Source organism: Cyberlindnera jadinii (genome assembly GCF_001661405.1).
Source record: "Cyberlindnera jadinii NRRL Y-1542 unplaced genomic scaffold CYBJAscaffold_7, whole genome shotgun sequence".
Classification (NCBI taxonomy): domain Eukaryota; kingdom Fungi; phylum Ascomycota; class Saccharomycetes; order Phaffomycetales; family Wickerhamomycetaceae; genus Williopsis; species Williopsis jadinii.
Window position 1 is genome coordinate 329,926 of NW_017963658.1, and position 22,238 is coordinate 352,163.

General features: G+C 44.8%; 10 protein-coding genes across 10 annotated transcripts in view; 2 read left to right on the top strand and 8 right to left on the bottom strand.

Annotated features, from left to right (window-relative positions):
- Window positions 1-2,184, top strand: part of STE6 (ATP-binding cassette a-factor transporter STE6) — a gene marked incomplete at both ends in the record, with an annotated part of 3,758 nt that extends 1,574 nt beyond the window's left edge. The window contains one exon of the mRNA XM_020212733.1: window positions 18-2,184. Within this exon, the coding sequence (XP_020070368.1) occupies window positions 18-2,184 (2,167 nt within the window). The remainder of the gene's footprint in view (window positions 1-17) is intronic.
- A 181-nt stretch (window positions 2,185-2,365) lies between these two features.
- On the bottom strand, window positions 2,366-3,435 carry CYBJADRAFT_167909 (uncharacterized protein). The gene has a single exon (XM_020215136.1). The coding sequence runs from the start codon at window positions 3,367-3,369 to the stop codon at window positions 2,401-2,403; it is 969 nt and encodes a 322-aa protein (XP_020070369.1). The 5' UTR covers window positions 3,370-3,435; the 3' UTR covers window positions 2,366-2,400.
- A 1,205-nt stretch (window positions 3,436-4,640) lies between these two features.
- Window positions 4,641-6,175, bottom strand: CYBJADRAFT_184971 (uncharacterized protein). Its single transcript, XM_020217151.1, has 3 exons — window positions 5,399-6,175; window positions 5,173-5,332; window positions 4,641-5,139 (listed from the first exon to the last, which is right to left on the bottom strand). The coding sequence occupies exons 1-3, from the start codon at window positions 6,154-6,156 to the stop codon at window positions 5,005-5,007; spliced, it is 1,053 nt and encodes a 350-aa protein (XP_020070370.1). The 5' UTR covers window positions 6,157-6,175; the 3' UTR covers window positions 4,641-5,004.
- Window positions 6,176-6,216: 41 nt separating this feature from the next.
- Window positions 6,217-6,594, bottom strand: CYBJADRAFT_173331 (uncharacterized protein; the record flags this gene model as incomplete). Its single annotated transcript, XM_020216447.1, has 2 exons — window positions 6,217-6,405; window positions 6,496-6,594. 2 exons carry the CDS (start codon window positions 6,592-6,594, stop codon window positions 6,217-6,219), a joined length of 288 nt encoding a protein of 95 aa, XP_020070371.1.
- Window positions 6,595-7,421: 827 nt separating this feature from the next.
- On the bottom strand, window positions 7,422-9,191 carry CYBJADRAFT_151460 (amino acid permease; the record flags this gene model as incomplete). The annotated part of the gene is made up of 1 exon (XM_020213364.1): window positions 7,422-9,191. The coding sequence occupies exon 1, from the start codon at window positions 9,165-9,167 to the stop codon at window positions 7,422-7,424; it is 1,746 nt and encodes a 581-aa protein (XP_020070372.1). The 5' UTR covers window positions 9,168-9,191.
- Window positions 9,192-10,967: 1,776 nt separating this feature from the next.
- Window positions 10,968-13,367, bottom strand: APL2 (Apl2p). Its single transcript, XM_020215137.1, has one exon. The coding sequence runs from the start codon at window positions 13,259-13,261 to the stop codon at window positions 11,243-11,245; it is 2,019 nt and encodes a 672-aa protein (XP_020070373.1). The 5' UTR covers window positions 13,262-13,367; the 3' UTR covers window positions 10,968-11,242.
- A 200-nt stretch (window positions 13,368-13,567) lies between these two features.
- CYBJADRAFT_167912 (bifunctional folylpolyglutamate synthase/dihydrofolate synthase) lies at window positions 13,568-15,097 on the top strand. Its single transcript, XM_020215138.1, has one exon. It carries the CDS (start codon window positions 13,609-13,611, stop codon window positions 14,923-14,925), a length of 1,317 nt encoding a protein of 438 aa, XP_020070374.1. The 5' UTR covers window positions 13,568-13,608; the 3' UTR covers window positions 14,926-15,097.
- On the bottom strand, window positions 14,962-19,644 carry RIF1 (DNA-binding protein RIF1). The gene has a single exon (XM_020218013.1). It carries the CDS (start codon window positions 19,450-19,452, stop codon window positions 14,998-15,000), a length of 4,455 nt encoding a protein of 1,484 aa, XP_020070375.1. The 5' UTR covers window positions 19,453-19,644; the 3' UTR covers window positions 14,962-14,997.
- A 263-nt stretch (window positions 19,645-19,907) lies between these two features.
- On the bottom strand, window positions 19,908-20,822 carry CYBJADRAFT_173336 (uncharacterized protein; the record flags this gene model as incomplete). The annotated part of the gene is made up of 1 exon (XM_020216448.1): window positions 19,908-20,822. One exon carries the CDS (start codon window positions 20,820-20,822, stop codon window positions 19,908-19,910), a length of 915 nt encoding a protein of 304 aa, XP_020070376.1.
- Window positions 20,823-21,097: 275 nt separating this feature from the next.
- Window positions 21,098-21,505, bottom strand: CYBJADRAFT_92058 (uncharacterized protein). Its single transcript, XM_020218014.1, has one exon. The coding sequence runs from the start codon at window positions 21,436-21,438 to the stop codon at window positions 21,232-21,234; it is 207 nt and encodes a 68-aa protein (XP_020070377.1). The 5' UTR covers window positions 21,439-21,505; the 3' UTR covers window positions 21,098-21,231.
- Between the last annotated feature and the right edge of the window lie 733 nt (window positions 21,506-22,238).

Here is a 22,238-nt window from a genome sequence, read left to right on the forward strand (position 1 = left end):
CTTGACATAGTGATGAGAGATTTGGTGATAGAGGCAGTGAAGACATGGAGAAAGGGAAAGACAACAATTATCCTGACTCACGAATTCAACCAAATTGGTCCAGATGATTACGTATACCTAATGGAGGATGGCAGAGTGGCCGAACAGGGACTACGGAAGGACATGGAGAATGCACAGATCTTTCAATATCTGGTTTCATTACAGGATAATTATAAGCCACAAGAGGAAGACAATATGTCATCAGAAATGCATATTGAGGAATCGTTCTTGAACAGAGTCGCAAACCGCATATCTACACAGTTCCTCTCATCAGTGAACCCATTGAGCTATTACCAAACTCATGAGATGGAAAATTCAATAGCACCACACCCAAGAGCTATAAACAGAACTATTGGTGAAAGGAAGTTAGACGAGGAGGAGATCGAAGAGCGCCCCAGCTTGAGTCCTATTAGATATATTGTGAACAGAATGATGCAGACTGTTGAAAAGAAATGGGCTCTAGCCTTTGGAATTGGCATTGCTGTTATAAACGGTGCTGCTGGACCTGTATTTTCATACGCATTTGCACATCTTTTATCAGGCATTGTTCCTCAGGATGATGGCGTTGGAAGCCCATACTATTTACTGAAATGGTCCATGATTGTGCTTGCAGTGGCTTTCGTTGACGGAGCAAGCCTTTTCTTAAAGGAGTTTCTATTAAACTATTCAGCAGAGGTATGGGTTTACGGATTGAGGAAGCAGGCTTTCAGAAAAATATCCAAACAAGGCATGGCATGGTTTTCAAAAACCATTAATAATGCTGCAGAGGTCAACACTCTCCTGATGAATGATTGCAGAGATCTCAGATCATTAATTTCCCATTTTCTCGGTGTCATTACAAGCGTTACTGTTCTCTGTACAATGGGGCTGACCTGGGCTCTGGTTGAAGGTTGGAAGCTCTCTCTCGTGTGCATTTCAATGCTGCCAGCATTTGTGATAACTTCATCACTTTATGCCTTTCTGTTGCAAATGTCTGAGAATGAGTACAAAAATGCCGTGGCGACATTAGAATCTCACCTTTATGAAACGGTGAAGGGCTACAAGACCATTCGTACTCTCCGACTTGAGAAGCACTTTGAATCTAAATTCCATGAGAAAATTGATGTTTTGAAGAGGGCGGCCTCAAGAAGGGCCCTTTATACTGGAATGGGTGTTGCTATAAGTAACTTGCTGGTCTTTGTAGTCCAAGGAGTTCTCTTGTACTACGGCATGAAACTGGTTGGAGATGGTGAGTACGATGTCATGCAACTGATGACGACTTTTGTTCTTTTGGTATTCTCAATCATGAATTGTGTTCAGATGATAAACCAGATACCGGACATCAGTCGGGGTCAAAGAGCTGGAACCTATGTTTTTAATATCATAGATCTCCCAGATAGTGATATCGAGTCAAAGGGAGATACGATCCCCGATTTGAATACAAATGCCACTGCTCAATTCAAGAATGTTAGCTTCTGTTACCCTTCAGCACCGGGACAGAAAGTGCTGAAGAATGTCAACCTTGAAATTAACCGTGATGAAACTGTTGCGATAATTGGTGAATCAGGGTCTGGTAAATCAACGTTGGCACTTTTGATTACAAGATTGTACGAATCAAAAGGCACATTCTTTGATGAAGTTGACTTGAACAGCATAGAATTGAAGTGGCTGAGATCGCAAATCTCTGTTGTTGACCAAAAGGCTAGTTTCTTTGACGGCTCGATTCGTGATAATGTCACATATGGATTGGACAATTATGACGATGAGGATTTGATTAGTGCCTTAAAGCTTGCAAACATTTATGAGTTTATCATTTCATTGCCCGAGGGGTTGGACACTCGAATTGAGACGTCTCTGATATCCGGTGGCCAAGCGCAACGGTTATCCATTGCAAGAGCCGTGATCAGAAAGCCAAAGTTGTTGATACTTGACGAATGCACTTCTGCGTTGGATGCTGAAAGCACTTCAAAGATCGCTCAGTTGGTTAAGGAAAATCTCAAGGACATTAGTGTAATGATGATAACTCATTCTAAAGAGATGATGAAAGTTGCGGATCGTTTGGTGGTTCTGAATAATGGACGGGTCGTGGAGGAGGGCACGTATCAAGATCTGTATCGTAAAAGAGGTGAAATGTTTAGAATCGTTACAGCCGGACAGAACAGTTAAGACCTTTTCAACGATACTCTTTAATGCCTTTTAATGTTGAACTATTAAGAATTAGATAGAGATTGTAGCCAGTTAACCATACAATTATCAACTCATCAAAGTCGAGAAGCGAATAAAGTATTCAATTACCGAAAACATCGTTAAAAAGGAAAACACAAGAGAATGAACATGGCAAAGAGAAAACCAAAAAACACAAAAATCTGTCATGTCACGTATCTAACGCTTGGTAGGAATGTACCCTTGAGGTGGACCAGGATAAAACCCTGGTGGTGGTTGCTGCTGTGATTGCTGCTGTGATTGCTGCTGTGATTGTTGCTGACCTTGCTGTTGACTCTCTTGCTGTTGTGGACGTCCTTGTTGATGACCTGATGGAGGAGCCATACCAGGAGGCAAGAACATTGGAATGCCATGCTCATTAAGTTGTGGTGGATACATCATTTGAGGAGGCATGTTACCTCTCATTTGTTGCTGTGGAACAAAGTTGGCATTGCCACCTTGGAATTGCGGTGGAGGCATGCCTTGAGGAATTCCAGGAGGTAAATGGATACCCATACCTGGAGGAGGCATCATGAAACGCTGTTGTTGTTGGGCCTGTGCCAACATCTGTTGTCTAACATTTGGTGGGATATTTGCATTCATCCATGGTGGGATCTGTGGCATCCCTTGAAGACCAGGTGGGGGTTGTTGGAATGACATCTGCTGAGGATGAGATGGTTGTTGTTGCTGTGAATGGCTCTTCTGTTGCGCTTGAGAAGCCGGTTTTTGATCTTGCGGAGTGGCAGTATCACCACGCACAGATTGCTTTTGCTGTTGGTCGGATGCATTTTGCTGGTCAATGTTCTCTCGCTGTGGCAAAGGAGATCCAACCAGATGTTGTTGTTTCTGAGGACCGAGACCAGGAGGGAACTGAGGTTGTTTCTGCTTTTGAAACTCTTGGTTCTTATCTGGCTGCTCCTGTTGTTGTGGGGACCCCCCTGTTGGAGTAGCAAAGAATTGGGATCTTCCAGTTGATTGTTGTGGGTGTGCTAACCCTGGAGGTGGAGAGATGTTCTTTGGAGTTGACACCTTCTCACCCGGAGTTTGACCACGATCCAAGAACGAAAGAATCTTGGAAACGTCACCCTTTGGCTCCTTTTGGGAAGGTTCTTCCAGTGGAGTTGAAGGCTGGCTTTCATTAGCAAACATTGAAAAGAATCTCGAGTTTTTAGAGTCGTGAGGCTCACTCTTTTCACCCACAGTAGACGAAGTCGATCTAGCAGCTAGTCCAAAGAAGCTGTCCACGGAATTCTTGGACTCATCATGGGCAGCAGGCGTGGACACGTTGCTGGCTGTACGGTCCTCTTTCTTTTCACCTCTTATTCCCATGCTCATCTGAGCTTTCCATTTCTCGAAATCGTCAGCATTCGAGATCGCTGGAGCGTTCTTGTCAAGACCTGGGATCACTTCCTCTTCGTATTTTCTTCCTCTTCTTCTGCCGTTTCTTCCTTGTCCACGGCCACCGGAGTTTCTCCCGAGGTTGAAGTTACCCATGGTCCCCGTACTGTCATAATTACGGTTCCCATGACGGTTATAGCCACCACCTCTTCTGTTATTATTATACGACGTGTTGTTATTCCCCGGACCGGTTCGTAACACCTTGGCGTTCAGTCTGTAGTACGATTTTGGAGGCAGCTCCTCTGGAGCTGTGGCCAATGGCGAGTTCTTCAACGCAAGAAGCTCCTGAGGGGAGTATCTCTGAACAGAGGCATTCTGGAAGCCTCTGGCCAAGAACGACCACTGGGGAACCTCCCACTGTCTGAGTGCCGTCTCCTTGGAGCCACCAGTAGGCAGGAGATCGTCGTCATCGTCATTATCATCATCATTGTCGTCGCCTTCTGCTTCGTTCTCATCCAGCTTCTTATAACGGCCGCTCTCTAGCGACTTGTTAAGCAGCTCCTTCTCTTCCAGCTCCTTCTTCTTCTCTCCCTGCTTGAGCAAGTTGAGAATAGCACTACCGCCTTCATTGGTGCCTTGCTGCTGCTGTTGCAACTTGTTTGCTGAGCCTTCTTCGCTCGCCTCGATCGAAATGACCGACGAACCTTCAAGGGACATTCCTTAGCTCGTTCTCTGTCTCTGGTCTCTTTCAATGACACGTCCACCTATGCGATATGCCGCCGACTCTCTAAACGATGAAGTAATTGAGCCGCCCTGTGAGGTTTGCCTTGCCGCCGTTGATTTGTTTCCTTTGTTTACTTTGTTGATCGTCCGTCCGTTGTTTTCAAAATTTTCCCCTTGTGAGGTTTCAAACAACAAAGGCAGCGAAGCAGGGCGTGTTGGGCATGTGGCACTTCCGGGGGTACGTATATATGGAGATCCGGCGGAATGTCACGTGATGTGTGAGCATAGTTCAGTTGGTTATAGAATACATCCTCCAATTCAGCTAATAACACCGTTAGAGGTATGGTTGTTGATACAATGGTGACTCGATTGACTGTTTACTATATAGCTCTGACCATCTGGTGGCGCTGGTGGTGGTGAATTGGCTTTCATACACCGTCATCGGCGGAGTCCCTCAGCGTACGGTCAGCAAAGGCTTAATATCTACACCTCCACCGGGTTGCACCATCTGCCGTGAGCCATCATCTTGACACATTTACAGTCAGTGTGAGACTTTCCAAGGCCACAGGATGACATGGTGGGCCACTGGAGCAGAGAGTGGCACCCATAGCATCAAGCTACAGTGTCTATCATCTTCAGTTCAGTTCAACGCAATAACTACCTTAAAGCCACGGCCTCAGAGCAGCTTTAGAATACACAGGAGACGAACTTATCATAGAGCCACTACTTGTACTTCCTGCTGCTCAGCTTGTTTCTCTCCTTTCTCTCCTGGTCCTTGATGATGCGTGCCTCCTCCTCTGCATCGACATAGTGCTTCAAGGTCACAAGCTTAGCATCCTCTGGCTTGATGGTCTTCGTCTCATGCCACTACTTGTAGCCAAGACAAAGCACAACGTACACTGGTATGCCGATGTACCCCGTGATGAATGTTTCATGGTCAAAGCCATCGATGAACACGGTGAAGTTCTGAGTGAACGCAATGACGACACATAGGACAAGCGCACCCCATGATCCGTACGGATAAAACGGTGCACTATACGTCAGTGAGCACCTGTCAATGCCCTGTCAATTCAGAGCACAGGTGAAGAAGATGTGTGTGATGAGGATGGAGATCCACGTGAGCACACCAAAGAACGAAACAACACTAACAAAGCACGAGAACACTGTCTGAGAGTCCTCTGCAACGCTCATGTACGCCAACGCAGAGAAGGAACCACACACCATCAGCGCATAGTAAGGTATTGCCCATCTGTTGGTCTTTGCAAAGGACCTTGGTGCCCTCCCAGTGACTGTGAGGCCGTCGAGGGTTCTTGAGCCAATGCACAAGTCAGAGATGACCGCTGAGAAGATGATGACCAGGATACAGGCGTTGATGGCATGATCTAAGCGACCGATTTTGGCGTTCTTGATGGCCACGACAAACGGAGAGGCATTGGCAGAAATAGAGGACGAAGTTGCTGAGATCAGCAGTAGGTGGTCATAGGCAACACACGTCCCCTGTAGAAACACAGACAGCTCGTAGAAGATCAGGATTCTGTAGAACGTGAGCTTGATGGCCCTTGGGACGTTACGCCGTGGGTTCTCAGCTTTAGCAACGATGACACCAACCAGCTCAGTGACCAGGACGTTGATGAACGAGGCGAGCCTTCCAAACGGCTCATCATCGATTCCTGAGTAAGCTCTACGGGTACCTGGATCGCTCCAATACCCGACGCCCAAATGGTCATGACTTGGTGCTTCACCAACTATGATAACCAGCAGCAAGATGATGGGACGTAGAACAATGAGCACACTCACAGAGGACAACCAGGGCTCGAACTCACCAAAGATCTTCACACCAAACATATTGATCAGCATGGTCACCACCATGAACATTGCAACTCAAACACCAGGGTTAACGGTGTCTCTCGAGACCCAGTACTACAAGACCCAGTACTACAAGATCAGTGCAACTGCAGTGATCTGATTTGGAATCGCTATGAGGAACCCAAAGAGATAGCAGTAGCCAGCCGAGAACCCGAGAGCTGGGTCCACATAGCCAGTGGCATAGCCTGATCCAATCAACAAGCCTGTGGCCAGAGCACCACCAATGACGATCATACTAACATGGCCAGCTTTGAGGTGCTGTTTCAATCTGTGGCCATCGTGCGTAGCCATCGTGCGTAGCCATTGTCTGTGGCCATCATACGTAGTCATCGTGCCTAGCCATCATACGTAGCCAGAACCATAACGCTCAGCGCCAAAGACCTCTATAGACTCAGCAAAGGCTCCTCCCTTGTTGTCCTTCTCCAAGTCGCTCGTGAAGTTATCCATGTTGGCGCTCCTCATTGAGAATGCTTGAGCCGCCACGTAACATCAGCATAGATAGCACTGAAATGACGATGATGCTGGTGCCTTTTATGCGCGTGAGAGCACCCTTGGTGTCTCTGCTTGTAATAAAGCCACTCTGGAGTATTCAGCTGTGTACAACTGGGCTCATATAGACGCTAAGAGCCCTGGTGACGTTATCCTACATTCACAGGCATACATCAATCGTACGTACTGGGCTTATCCTACAGCAATGAACGCTCACACTCAGTTGCCCACCACACAGCCGGTATTGGCGCTAAAGAGAAAAGAAGACGGCCAACGACATTGTGTGGATGTGGTGTGGAGCCCAAAGTGCACATTGGAGGTTGGTGCTACCTGAATGATCAACGACGCACTTTGAGGCCTCGGTATCCCACTGCTAACGACTCCACTGATTCTCAAGGTGTGGTTATGATGCGAGAGTTGCTCTGTTTGCAATTCATTATGAATTCTTATACTATGAATTGACCACTATACTGATGGCACTGGACAACTGAGAGTATCTAATGAGACATAGTATGCTTATAAAGAGCCTACAGCTGCCAATTGGCCTCTCAGCTCCTCAAGGCCAATACAACATCACACAGCAACCCAGCCTCTACCAGGAGAGAACTCTTGCTCGTGTGATTCCCACTGCAGTTTTATCCATACAACGTTATACAAGGTCCTAGGCTGTTTCAACAAAGCAACTCACACTACAAGAACAGTATACCAAAAAGTATGCAATGATGATTAAAACTGATAGAATAAATACAAACAAAATCGAGCACAGGAGCTCTCCACCCTCCTCTCTAGAACAACCACGACAGGAACTTCTCGTAGAACCACTCCTTGTCCTTCTTACCACTGGCCTTCAATCTTTCCCTTCTCTCCTGGTCCTTGATCTTTCCTTCCTCTTCCTCCTCGTCTATGTAGTGCTTCAGCGTAACAAGGTCCACCTCAGCAGGGTCTCTCATTTTCGTGCGGAACCATAGCTTGTAGACGGTATAGAAAATCACATACACTGGCAGTCCAATGTAGCCAGTGATAAAGGTCTTGTAGTTGAAACCGTTGATGAACACAGTGAAGTTCTTAATGAAAGCAATGATGATGCACAGCACCAGCGCAATCCAAGGCCCGTACGGCTGGAATGGAGCTCTGTATGTCAAGGTGCTCTTATCAACACCCTGGGCAGCCAAAGCACGTGAGAAGCAAATGTGGGTGATGAGGATGGTGATCCAAGTCAGGAGACCAAAGATCGACACCACGTTGACGAAATATGAAAAGACAGACTGAGAAGACTCTGCAACACTCATGTACGCCAGACAACAGAAGGAGGCACACAGGGCAAGAGCAAAGTATGGGATACCCCATCTGTTAACTTTACCAAAGAATCTTGGTGCGTTACCGTTAATGGCCAAACCGTACAGGGTTCTTGAGCCAATGTACAAGTCAGAGTTGGCAGCAGAGAATATGAAGATCAGAATACAGGCGTTGATCACATGGTCCAGGCCACCGATCTTGGCGTTCTTGATGGCCACGACAAATGGAGAGGCGTTGGCAGAGGTGGAGGCCTTAGTCGCAGAGATCAACAGTGGGTCGTTGTATGGAACACACATTCCCAAGAGGAAGACGGACAAGACGTAGAAGATCAGGATTCTGTAAAAGGTGAGCTTGATGGCCTTTGGAACATTACGACGTGGGTTCTCAGCCTCAGCAACAGTGATACCAACCAGTTCAGTACCAGAGTAGGCGAACACTGCGGTGACCAGGACGTTGACGAAGGAGACGAATTTACCCTTAGAAGGATCAGCAATGCCTTTGTAAGGCTTGAAGGCACCTGGGTCCTTCCAGTATCTGAAGCCCAAACGGTCATGAGTTGGAGCACCACCAAGCATAATGACGAAGAGCAAGATGATCAGCCCAACAACAATGAGCACTTTCAAACACGATAGCCAAAATTCAAACTCACCAAAGATCTTAACACCAAAGATGTTGATGAGCACAATCACCACGATGAACATAGTAATCCAAACACCAGGGTTGACCGTTTCTCTTGACACCCAGTACTGCAGTACCATGGCACCAGCCGTGATCTGATTAGGAGTGACGATGAGGTATTTGAACAGGTAGCAGTAACCAACAGTGAAGCCCAGAGCAGGGTCAGCGTAACGAGTAGCATAGCCAGAGAACCCATCAGCCAATGGGATGTAGGTAGCCAATTCACCAAGACAGCACATAACCATATAAACTAAAAGACCAATGAATCCATAACCAATGAAGAGAGGAGCAGGGCCCGAGCCTGAGAGGGCAGAACCGGAACCAATCAGTAAACCTGTACCCAGAGCACCACCAATAGCGATCATACTGACGTGACGAGCCTTCAAGTGTTGTTTTAGTCTGTAGCCCTCATGTGTAGCCAAGATGGCATCTTCGTTGGTGTCCACTACTCCGCTGCCATAGCGTTCAATCTCAGCGTCGTAGACCTCAATGGACTCGGAGTTGCGTCCTTTGTCGAGGTTCTTCTCGTAGTCGTAAGAAATACTGGCACTGGTCATTATTGTGATATTAACAGTGCGATGTTATCCGATGATTTCAAGCACCTTGAATCGAATAAACAGACCTTATGGATTTCCACCTGGCTTTATATGTGATGATACGCAACATTATAAGGGTCTCCCGTAACGGATGGGGGCTGCTGACCATGGGAAATTCAATCACGTTTGCCGATCATTGCTCCTATCTCTGGACAAGATCAAGTTGATGATACGGAAGGCGTACGGCCCTTGTGATCACGGACGACTCATCCTTGGTCGCAAAGGCAATGGGACATGACAAGTGGAGAAATTGTGTATTGGCCGTGCTGCAGACTTATTCCTGAGATGCAGTGGCGCACAGCAAAGAGGCGCTTTTTTCAGAAAAGCTAAAGATAAGTGACGACCACGGAGTACATGCTTCAGCCTTCGAGACGTTCTCGTGTTGTTACGTCTTATCAATGCCAGATTCTACTTTCCATATGCATTTGGAGCAAGTCCCTGATTCTTACAAAACGATGTATCTCATGATCTCAAAGTTTGAACAGGTTTACACTTTAACGAGGAGCAAAGATAAGTCGGACTAACTATGATGCAAGGCCGCGCATCGTTTATTCTCTAAGAGCAAAGATGCCAATAAATTTTACATCTGGATTTCAAACCGTCGCAAACTGTAATGTCCAGACATTTCGTCAGAGCTCAGGACACACCGCTGCCTTTGACCATTGGAGTGTGTGGGTTAGCCCACCTTCGTATACGCTCAGACTAATTCCACTTCTCCACAAACTATATCGGATGTGGTTGGTGAGGCACGACTTTTGTAGCCTGCTTTTGCTTTGTGCCGTTAGCCCCTAATAGAGTACCCAAGAACTACGGCATCAGCGTTGAGTGGAAAATGGTCCTGCCAGTAACGGCCACTTCGCTTGGAAGAAGGAAGAAAAATGCCAACGGAAAAAGGCAGCCAGAATAGTCACTTGTCCTGATCACAATCGCACGAGAGAGTTTTTCCATTTGGTCGCTCGAGTTTAGAGAACTCTAAAGGGCTCGGGGGCTTAGGGCTCAGGGCGTAGGTCGTTTCATGCACGCCAAGAACCCTGACGTATTTTTTTGGTGCCGTACAGCTCAGATTAATCCATGTGTGGCCCGTTGGAGGGTAGGCGACAAGAAGGTTGAGCGATCACCAAGTGAGCACCAGGTGAACACGAGAACAAAGAAGTGGGGCACCGGAACCAGTCCGGACAAATGTGGACACTGGGCAGTATTTCACCGCTGTGCACAAAGGTGGCCATTGGACAACCGTTTCTCTAAAGTCTCTGACTGAGGATTAAAAGTCTGAACGAGACTTAAGATCAACCAAGACTCGAGTCCAAAGAACTAAGGCAACAACTTAACTCGTGGCTTGGCCTAACTTGTACAAGTGAATCGGATTTTCGTCCAAGCCAGTGGCCTCACCTGTCTCGTAGTACTATGAGACATCCCCGTTGGACATGACAATCAACAATAAAGCTGGTCTTGATGCCACGCGGAGATTGGTTGGAAAGGCCTAGGTCCGCTAGGGCCCATATGGTCCAGCGTTATCACAGCTTATCGTGCTGGGCATGGGCCTAAACACTGGAAGTCATAAAAATGGTGCCTTCCCATGTAGGTGATCGTGGAATTCCAGAGAAGCATCTGTACGTGAGGCATGTTTTATGGCACGGCGTAGCTATGAACAGGTTAATCACAGCAGTCGCCAACACGTCTGCAATGGCAAGTTGTCTGTTGATTAACTGATTTACACGGCACTTGGGGAGATTCTATTGTTCCATCTCTGGATCATGGTGCATCGACGATCCGGTGGTATTGTTCAATGTTGCAACGTATCTATGCGTTATCTTCCTGTATCGTATAATCAAGTAGAAAAGGGAGACATTAAGTGGCACCAAAAGTGGCATCATGATGCAAGGGAGTCCGGGCCCTCCAGCACATACAGGAACTATGGGTGGAACCAGGTTCCTCAGTGGAAAAGTAAGCCTGAAGCGTGTAGACCCTACGGAGGTGGGATTCCATAATCGGGTTGATAGGCATGTAGTGATGGTAGATATATACATATGAGCCAATTAAAACAAGTCTAACAAATCCTGCGACACACCGCCAGTCGACGTGTTCTTGTTGTTTGAGACAGGCGTGGAGTTCTGAGCAATTTGAGCTGTGCTGGAACTGTTGTTCACAGGGGGTGATATGCTTGAGGATGAAAAGAGATCGTTCAACTCGTCGAGAATGTTTACACTTTCTCCTGGCTTAGACGTTTCGCTGTCGTCATCGTCAAAGTCTAACAGGTTTTCATCGTTGATGACGTTCAACTTCACATCCTTGATCTTTGTGATTTGGGTCTGCTTGGAACCTTTGCCCACAGTAGTTGTAAACAACACGGAGTTCAAGGTTGACAGTTCTCTCAATAAGAACTCAAGCAGCTCAGGTTGGAATTGTGGGATTGTTGTTTCGATCTTCACCAATCTCGTGAGGACTAGTTTCTTCAATTCAGACGAGTCATCCAGAGAAAGAATTCTCCAGTACAGATATATTTGATCTCTAACCTCGATGTTTTCCACTTTGTCAACATTGTTGAACAACTTGGCCAAAAGGTCTTTCAAGGCACCGGTTTTAACATTGATCTTCACGATGGAATACACCAGCGCATTCTGTACGCCAATATCGAGGTCGTTAAACTGGTCGACAAATTCAGATAATCTTGATTCATAGTTGACAACTTCAAACTCACCCATGACCCAGATGAAACTAGCAATCGCCTCAGGATCAACCAGTTTATCAAAAGATTGTACAATGGTTGGCGTTATCATCGCACTATGCTCAGGATATGCTCGAAGGATATCTCTGAGTGAAATGACAACTTCATTGTACAGCTCTCTTTCATTGATGAGACCAATCAATATGTCAACAGCTTTTGAAGCACTCTTTGAGATCTTGATCCCAACTTGGCCAATGGCTCTGACAGCTCTTTTAACAAATTCAACGTCAAATTCATAACCGTACTCCTTCAACTCGTTGAGGATCATGTTGGAGTTGGAAGAGCTTGCCAATCTAACAATGATTTCAATTTTCTCCAACTTTAGATATAAAGGATCGTTGTATCTAACAAAGAAGACCTTGAAGTAATTTGTCATTAGATGTGGGTATTTCTCGACAATGATTCTGATGTTTCTCAAAGCCACGTACTGGACTTCTGGAGCAGTTGAAACCAAAGAAGCCAATGGCGCAGCCAGTTTCTTCAACACAACCTCGTGCTCCTCACCCTGTAGCTTCTCTACGTTGCTGATGATAACTTTGATAGAGCTCAGCACCACAGATGGGTTCGAATGCTGCAATTGTGGGACCACTCTTTCAACAATGTGGCTGGCCTCATCGGACGACGAAGCTTCAAAATCCGCGAGAGCGGTCAAAATGGTGATTCTTCCCCATTCGGTACATTCGTTCAATGCCAATAAGAGCTTCTTTAACAGGACAGAATCCACAGTGAGCACATTGAGCGTAGGTTCAGTCTCGTGGATCTCGGCAAGGGCACTGATGGCATTGGCAACAACCATCGGATTGGAATCCTCAACCAAGTTTTGCAATTTCTCCAGGAATCCATTCTCAACACAGATCTGCCTGTTCAGATCGAATAGCTTGGCCACACAGATGGCTGCTGTCTTTCTCACATACGGGTTCTCATCATTCAGCGTCTTTGTCAATGGAATCTCCATGTAGTCAACCATCTTGTCGACACGTATACACCCCATTGTTCTGATCGCCAACGCTCTCACCAAGGGGTTGGGATCCTGTGTATCCTGAACAAACGTGTTCACCGCAAGAATACACAGCTCAGGGTTCGTCTTTGCGTAGTTCATCAGGTACAGGTAAACAAGCTTCTTCTGCTTGATATCGTGCGTGGCAATGTTCTTCAACACATCCGGAAACAGGCTGGAAACGTCCTTCCCGACAGTCATCGCAGAGATCACCTGCTTGATCGTATCCTTACGCTCATTGGCGTACTGTGATACCAACCCGGCACGTAGCTCATACGTCTCACCCTTCTTGGGCTGTGCAAACATCTTCTTGATTCTCTTCTCAATGGACATTCTTCTATTTCCTTTCGCTTAGACAATCTCAACGGCTCTTCCGATGTCAATGTGAGGGAAGTTATACGTTCACCTCCGTTGATTTCTAGCTGCTACAGAGAACGTGGGCTCGATGTTGGGATTGTTTACCGTGTTGATGCCGACGTTTGTTTGTTTTTGCTTTGGGGTGAAGGGATGAAACATCTGGACACCTAAACACCCGGACACCTAAACATCTGGACATTTTTAGAACGCCCAGACACCACACATAAACTTTCACCAAACGTTCACCCATTGCGTCCCACGCTTACAGTGCAAGCCGATGAGCTGCCAGGAAACCATCGAGTACATCAGAAGCCTGCGTTATAATGCCCATTGATCTTGGACTCCAGAGGATATCCATACTTCTCAGCGTGCTTGGTAACCCACACAAGTATGCCAACTTCGTCCATATAGCTGGAACAAACGGGAAAGGCTCTGTGTGTGCCTACTTGACATCATTGTTACTCTCCAACACCAGAGGGTTCAGGGTTGGTAAATTCACCTCACCCCACTTGATATTCCGTCATGACTGTGTCACTGTGAACAATGTCCCAGTTTCAGAGTCCACGTTCCATTCGGTGGAACAAGAAGTGCTGAAATTGAACAACATCCATGGAATCGGTGCTACGGAGTTTGAGATCCTAACAGCTGTTGCGCTTCAAATCTTCAAACTTGAACAGGTTGACCTTGCAGTGATGGAAGTTGGATTAGGAGGTCGGTTGGACGCTACGAATGTCATAGAGCAGGCGAAAATTGGGAAAGATGGCTGTACAATCTTTGAGAAGGGGGTCTTGGTGACGGGTATCACCAAGATTGGGATTGACCATGAGGCCATACTTGGTAATACAATTGCTGAGATTGCGAGCGAAAAGGCTGGAATCATCAAACCATTCATTACAAATATAGTGGACGGTACAAATGAGCCAGATGCACTGAGTGTCATTGCGCAGAAATCAATTGAAACACATTCACACAACTACGTTGTGATACAGACTGACAATCACATACAGACACCATTTGGAGTCGTTGATAGAGACGTCTCACCACTAAGGGGTAGTTACCAGCTACAAAACCTGTCTGTTTCTCTGAAGATTCTTGAAGTGCTATTCCCCTTTCTACAAGAAAATTACCCATTCCAGTGTAATTTCTCTCATGAAAATGTCATAAATGGTGTTAAATCTGTACAATGGCCAGGACGACTGCAACGATTATCGTTGAACTATTCGAAAGATCGCCCCCAGTTAGAAGTATTGCTAGATGGTGCTCATAACGGGCAGGCTGCTAAGGAATTGGCAAAGTACTTGAGATCCAAATACGGTGATGAAGGCTTGACGTTCATCATTGCAGTGACAAAGGGCAAAGACCTGGGACCATTGTTGAATGAACTCATCAGATCACAGGATAGAATCATCACAACAAGCTTCAACCCAGTTGACGGAATGCCATGGATACAACCATATGACCCGTCAGATCTACAACAGGAAATATTGCAATACACAGAGAATGTTGAAGTACAACCTGATGTCCAGAAGACGTTTGCTCAAGTGAAAGAGGGTGAAAAGGTGGTTGTATGTGGTAGTTTGTACTTAGTTGGCCAGGTACTCAAATTACACAGTGAGAACAGTGAATCATCATCTTTATAATGCCATAAAAGATGAGAACAAGACGACCATAATCGTGGAACATAGAGAGTAGTCATCATCATAATGGAGATATCACTTCTTTAACGATCTCATTCTTGAGATGAAGCCTAACAATTCATCTTCAACTTGGAAAATCTCCTCGATGGACATTTTCGAAAGCTCGTCATCCCGGAACTGCTTAAAAAGAGAAGAAATATGGGAGCGAATATCTCCCTGCGGATGAACTGGAGCCAAAGCGAGTTGACCAGTCTTTTCAGAATCATTGCTTTTTGGCTTTGTTGGAGTCAAATCAATCTGTAGATCTAAGGAGTGAGGTTTCTTCAACACAGCACCGATGTAACTGTTGTCATCAAGTTTACGTTTCACAGATGGTCTAATGATGGAGTCCTCAACGTTCTTGAAGGAGTCAAAGTCATTGCCACGGGTCTCGTCACTTTCACCTTCCAATTTATCGCTTTCCTGAGACAAACAAAGTTCACTATTACCATCAACGCTTGAAGGGATGGAGTAAGAAACAACGTCATGATTGGCAAATTCATGACCAGTATTCATGTCTGATTCTTCGCCTTCATCTATAGGATTAGAAATGCCTCCAGAAAATCCATGCCCAAGATCGTCTTGTTGAGTCTCATTTCCTGAATCACCATTAAGCCCGGTATATCTTTCTGTTGATCCCGGAATCTCATTGTCCTTGAGAGCTAGAGTACTGGAAGCAACAGGTGCAACAACACACAACTGATCAGGTCCTTTATGAATGGAACCAACCACTTCTGATATGATCTCTTTTGTACCAACGTTATCGATATTCACATGAAGGTTCGTAGTTGTAACTAACTCTTGGCTAGAAGAGTTAACAATATCGATCGCAGGTGGTGGTTGATGCTCAGGAATGACACATATCTCTATTACTCCATCACCATCATTGCTGCCGGTGCTAGAGGATGTAAATGTCTCGGACTGGACATTCTCTATATCGCTTGATGCGCTCTTCCCATTATCAATGTTTCGTTGAACAGTATCCACCTCACCGTTCAAGTTGTTAGACAATGTAATATGCTGATCTCCGTCGCTTATCTCCTTAATTCCGCTGTTTTGATCCATACTAAACCCCACATTAGGTTTCTCAATAACCAATTCTTGACTAGATGAGTTTACAACATCTATTGCGACCTCAGATTCGATAAGCTGTTCTTGCTGTATGCAAAGAGCATTCTTTTTTGAGAGCTCATGTACCGCTTCTAGAGCTTTATTCTGTGTTGGTGATTGCTCAGTCCCCTCCAATATGATCTCCATGGAGTTTGTCTGTTCAGCACATCCTGAACAAGATAATGACATACTTGCTTCATTGTTACTAGTCGAAGAGAGTACTTCGACATATGAACCTTTTGCCCCAATTTCACTACTGTGATTACCTGGACAGGGAATCACATCATTTTCCAATTCCTTGAGAACCAAAGGCATTCTGTTCAACATTTCAGATGGAAGCACTGCAATACATGAGTCTAAAACTTCGTTGATATCACGAGATCTGTTCCACACATGCTTGTACTTTTCATCAAGCAGCACACCTTTACACAACTGTAGCCCATGGGAAAGGATAACGTCAAGTTTTCTGAGGTCTGGTGAATCCGTTGAGAGAGATCCCTGGTACGCATGGAGAAACGACTTTAAAATATCAACAAAAGCTGAATGAGAAGTTTCAGTACAATAGTCACGTGGATCCATTGCATAGAAGAATAATTCTCGATTCAATGAGAATAGGGTATCGTTGTCAGCAGTTGTCGAAAGATATCTAAATAACTTCGAAGCAAATTTGGAATCACCATTGTTCAGCTTTGTCGATATTGAGCCAAGCAAAGTACTTTTAAGAGTATCGTTATCAGAAACCAAATTCAGTAATAACAGAATATCATCAAATGACCACGAAGGAATGTTCAAACTGGAGAAAAGACTACCAGGTGAATCAAACGAATGTATCATTCTGATGAATGCACCTAGAAGAGGCGATGTTTTTGGAAGAATGCTGATGGTTCTTCCTAGTGCATTCACAGAAGTAATAGTAATGTTCTTGTCAAAAAGAGTGCTCTCGAGGTTGTTTGAAATGTACTTTAAAACCTTCCGGTTTTTAATCTTCAAAGCCAAACTTTCGAATAATCTCAATCTCAATCCACCTTTGACATGGAATAGCAAACACTTCAATATGTCAACTTCCCTGAACCCCCTTATGATACAGTATTTTATAACTTCCACATAAATGTTCTCATGTGAATACTCGAGCTCCCCCTTTGAGTTAACATCTGTGCAGTAACTCATTGGACCAAAGTTTGTCTTTATCAAAGTCAGAAATCTATTGACATACTCCAATGCTTCTTTTGACTTGACATTTTGAGCATTCGGGTGGTCCATGTACATCGGGAAAAATCTCTTCAAGTCTTTCAAGATAGCAGATATTCTTTCTGCACGTTTACCGACAATTTGATTCTGTGGTATGGATCTTACACGTCCCATAAGAGCTGCCAATAGAGCCAGCTGAACATTTTCTTCAACCGCTGGATTCATCCACACATCATTGGTAAATATCGACATGAGCTTGGGATATACTTGGAAAACAATGTCCATAGTCAACGGTTTAATCTCTAACAGCTCAACGGCATCATCTGATAAAACCCTTGTAAGATAAGTTGGTCTTGACATGTTGGTCAAGGGTTGAAGCAATCGCACAAGCAACTGTACCATGTAGTTCCAAGAATGAGCATGTGTCTTTGTCAAAGTCATTGAATTGAGCACATAGGTCTCAAACAGTTGTGGACTTAACCATTTGGTTGACTCCGTAGTTGAGAACATACCATATAGAATCCGCGATGTCAATGAACATATAATTTTTTCTGATGAGACCGATAGCCCAAGTGAATATTCTTCATCATAGATGTGAAACATGGTTTCTAGCTGACTCTCAACATGTTCACTAGTTAAAAGTGCGATGTTTCCACAAGTCACATAAACCACAGCCTTCCAAGATTTCAAAGCAAGGTTACGGTTCTCAACCTTTGGATCTTGAAGGCACGTTTCAATAACTTTAACCCAAGGGCTATTGACATCCACCATTAACAAATCGTCAAACCATATCAGTGTTATACTAACCCATATATCCAAAGCAACTTTTATACTATCTGCCTCGATCAGATCGTACAGTCTATCGCAGATGTACTCTATGGTGGGTTGTTGCAAATCCACTGGTGTTGAGCTGACTGAAATCTGAGTTGAAGGTTCAACACTCAAAGTCGTGTATATTGGAGCCGCTAGCATCTTTCTTATCTCGTAACAAACCGGTTTCGAAGTTAAGAATATCTTTGAAGCCTCTGCTAGTGTAATGCTGGCAACGGAAGACAGTTTTTTAGAAAATGGTGAGTTGAAGTCACATATGCTATTGAGTACAAACCCAGCCCATGATTTGACGGTCTTTTCCATAATCGTGGGACATGCTGTAATCATAGATTTCAGGCAATTGAGCTTCTCCTGTAGTACCGATAATGTAGGGAACTGTTTGGTGTTCATCAGAGAAGCCACGACAGTTTCCTTTACTGATTGCGGTAAAAGGGCATGCACTTTTTGGTCCTTCAAAAGCTGTAAACTAGCCGTTAGCAAGCTCTTGGGTATGGTTGATGAAGTGATTGCCAAAGACGCCGCCACCACTGAGTTTTTAGCCATAGACTGTACCTCCTTGGGGGACTTTTTCCAAAACCGTCTGTAAATCTTTTCACTTGACAGTAAAAATGACATGACCTTCACAATTTGTACGTCAGTTCTTGTTAAAAAGGGGTTTGGATTTTCACAGCGCTTGAGCTCATTTTCAATCATCTGTTGGTCATGTTGTAATATTCGTACCAGTTCTGTTAACAACGGTAGAAGAATATCAATCTTCTTATCATTGATATTCTTCAAGATTCCCTGAAACGAAGCATAAATCTCAAACCGTACATTACACTCTGGATCCTTCAGAACGGTCATCCCACCGTTCAAGATATCACTAAAGGATTTCAGCTCATCAGCAGATGAAGAATCTTTAGGCGTGACTATCTCACCCTTTGACCAAAACTCCAGGTGTGAGTACTTTGATCCTCCTACGAGGTCAATTTCCAGCTGGGCTGAGTCATTTCGAGTCTTCAATATTGACTTCCTTGGCGTCGTCACCTTCGACGGAGGCTGCACCAACTCCTTGTGGAATGTCACTGTCTTCGTCGCCTTGAGTGTCTCCGCTCTTGGGGGAGAAGAGGTTATGATAACAACCTCTTGTTGTCTTTCTGGTGATGGAGATGGCAATGGCAGTGCGCGTCTCTCTAACGGAGACGACAACGATTTACGTATATCAACGTAAGATAGGCAAGCCTTGGAGAGCAGTGGTGAAGACAGTGGCACTACCTTCCGAGCATCTTTGGAATGTGACTTCCCACCCTTTATACGTGACCGACGCGGCGTTGAAGGCGTCGACGATGCTGGCTGTTGTAACCAGAAAGCTGGATTCGCCATGGTACAATGGTTCAAATAAGCTCCAAAGATATCAAAATCAACTTAGAGAGGATAACCGCTTTATCAAAGCACCGTGTCGAAACAAAACGAACAAACCGCCCTGCTGGTTCAAATGTTACCGCTGTGGTCTTCGAAAACGTAAAAACACACTCTAACAAAAAAAATGATGAAAGACGCGAATACTGAACGTACAAAAAACGCGCCTACGCGACGAGGGGGGAAAATGTGACGCGTGCCAAATCACAAAAAAACACGAAACAATTTCCTAAATAGGTAGTTGCCAAATCAGGTAGCGTTATGAGCATTGATGAACAGTTCTCCAATTGAAGACACTTGGTGCTATGTGTTAATTGTAACTATAGTACATGTCGATGTATATTATTGGTCTGGTTATCTAATTGATGAGCAAGAGAAAAAGTGCAGTGGAGTGTGTAGTGGGCGGCCATGCCATGGACTTATATGCTATTTGGATGCATCATTCCAAACTGCTGTTGATTACCGGCATCCATTGTAGGCGTGTTTATAGGTGTTCCACCGAATCTATTCCATTTTTCACGTAGATCAGGACACAGGTATTTCCCCTGTGCATCCTTGATCATTATATGGTTGTTCAAGAACTCCCTGCCTGTCATCTTCATACCACATTTACACGCTCCGATGTATTTCATCTTATCGTTAACACTAACCAGCTTCTTCACATCTGGGTCGTCAAACTTGAAATGCGAGTGTAGCAGATGCTTGTGGAAGTCATATCTCTTGTTGAAATATCCGCTTCTGTGGGAACATTGCTGTCTTGGGTATATGCACTTGAACCTCGAAACGGGTTCATGAATGCGCATATGTCTGGCAATATCATTAACTATATGGCGTCCACATCGTGGACATTTCTGTCCCCGAACGTATCTTGGGAACTCAATTTGGATTTGGTAAGGTTGTCCTTCTAAAATCTGTGGGTACTGAGGTATGGTCTGTAATTGGTAGAGTGTAGGGTATTCGACACCTGTTTGTGGGAAAGACTGGACCTGTATTGGCACAGGTGATAACTGGATTTGCTGTTGGGGAGATAGAGAATAGTGGTACTGTTGAGGTTGCGGTTGTGCTTGAGGTTGTGCTTGAGGTTGTGCTTGAGGTTGCGGTTGTGGCTCTGATTGTACCACATGTATAGGCGAATACATCTGTTGAGTCATCATTGAAGGTGCTGTGCTTGACCTCTCATAGACAGGAGGTGCCGGATAAGTATAGTAAGTCGCTGTTGGCGGCAATGGAGGAGCACCACTGTGAACAGCAGGGTAAGTTGTGAGCACTGCATGGTCCGCATAACTGCTGTTCGAACTAGGAAATGGGTATTGTATAACTGAAGAGGGAGTCATAGTCGGGGAAGGCATTGGTCGTTCGCCATCTGGTGTATACCATACTTCATTGGACCTTGTGTGTTCGTGTTGTTTGTACGGTTCCTGATAGTTCCTTGACATGGTTGGTATTGTTTCCAAATGAACGGCACCCTTGTACATATAGGCTCAACTGTACCAGCACGATGGAATCGACACGAGATTTATCCACAACGTTCTTTAGGGGGCTCTATATAGAAAGCAACTTCACACGTTAATCTGTCGACCTTGAAAACTTTTCCCCTGGTCAGTTCACCAGGTTACGGAAAAGAACACACGCTGTCAAAGTTTAGATTCATGTTTGAGGAATCAATAAGGAGATGGATACAGCCATTCACAGGCTTGAAAGGACATACTATGCGCATGCAAACAAAGGAAGTCTGCAGAGTAATTATGAATATGTGGAATAACGGCAGCAAATTACAGTGGAATTGCTCGTTAATGCGTTACAATCTGAGTCCTGGACATCCTTCTCGATATGTTCTCCTAGCAACCACTGCACCCTGTACAGAATGTGAGGACTGGAAGTTAACTTTAAAGGACGGGGCTGGATGATGCGTTGTGACTTGTGTGGCACAAAACAACAAAAATTGGGCATTAAAGAGTTTTATTTTGTACCGCGTCCTAGATATGGTCATTAAGTCACCGAAAACTTTACAAAGCATGTATTTTTCTTGTTTCATAATAAGTTCTACAAATGTACGTTTTTTGCTGTTTGAGAAAATTCCCAGTTCGCTTATGCAAGTTCATGTATGGGCCGGGGCTGCCTCCTCAATGTTGAATACGAAGGAACTGTAGTGTTCGGTATAAGTGTCTTTTCTTTCAAAACGTGAGGTGAGCGATCTCGGGGAACATCATATCCATGATTGGAGAACAGATCAACAATAAAGAACAGATTTCAATTAAGATTTATGACGACGCACGTTTTTTTCTGGCTACTGGTGTACTATCTTCATAAAAGACACATATAGGATATTGGGGCGTATTGAATAGTGTAGCCATTGTTGGTCCTTGAAATTTCAAGTTTGAAGAATGGTATGTTATGTCTTTGCGCAATACCAGCCCGCGCGCTGGTTGACGTTGCGTTATGTATCATTCCCAAAATTCAAAGTTTAAATAGCAAATGCAGACCAAACACACAGAAGAAGGTTGGACTTTTGCATCGAATTAAATACGCAAAAGACCCAAAGTTAACCAGAAGTGGATGAATATGAGCGTGTGGACAAAAATAGCACACACCAGGTACTGATTGGTACTTGCAAAGTTAACCATATGAGTTCACAGACAAACATCTGGACCTTATTCTGGGCTAATTAGTCACCTGAAGCATTAACATAAGTTCACTGAGCCTCCAGATTGATCAAAGCATAGATATGTAAGCACCGTTTGTTCAAGGCA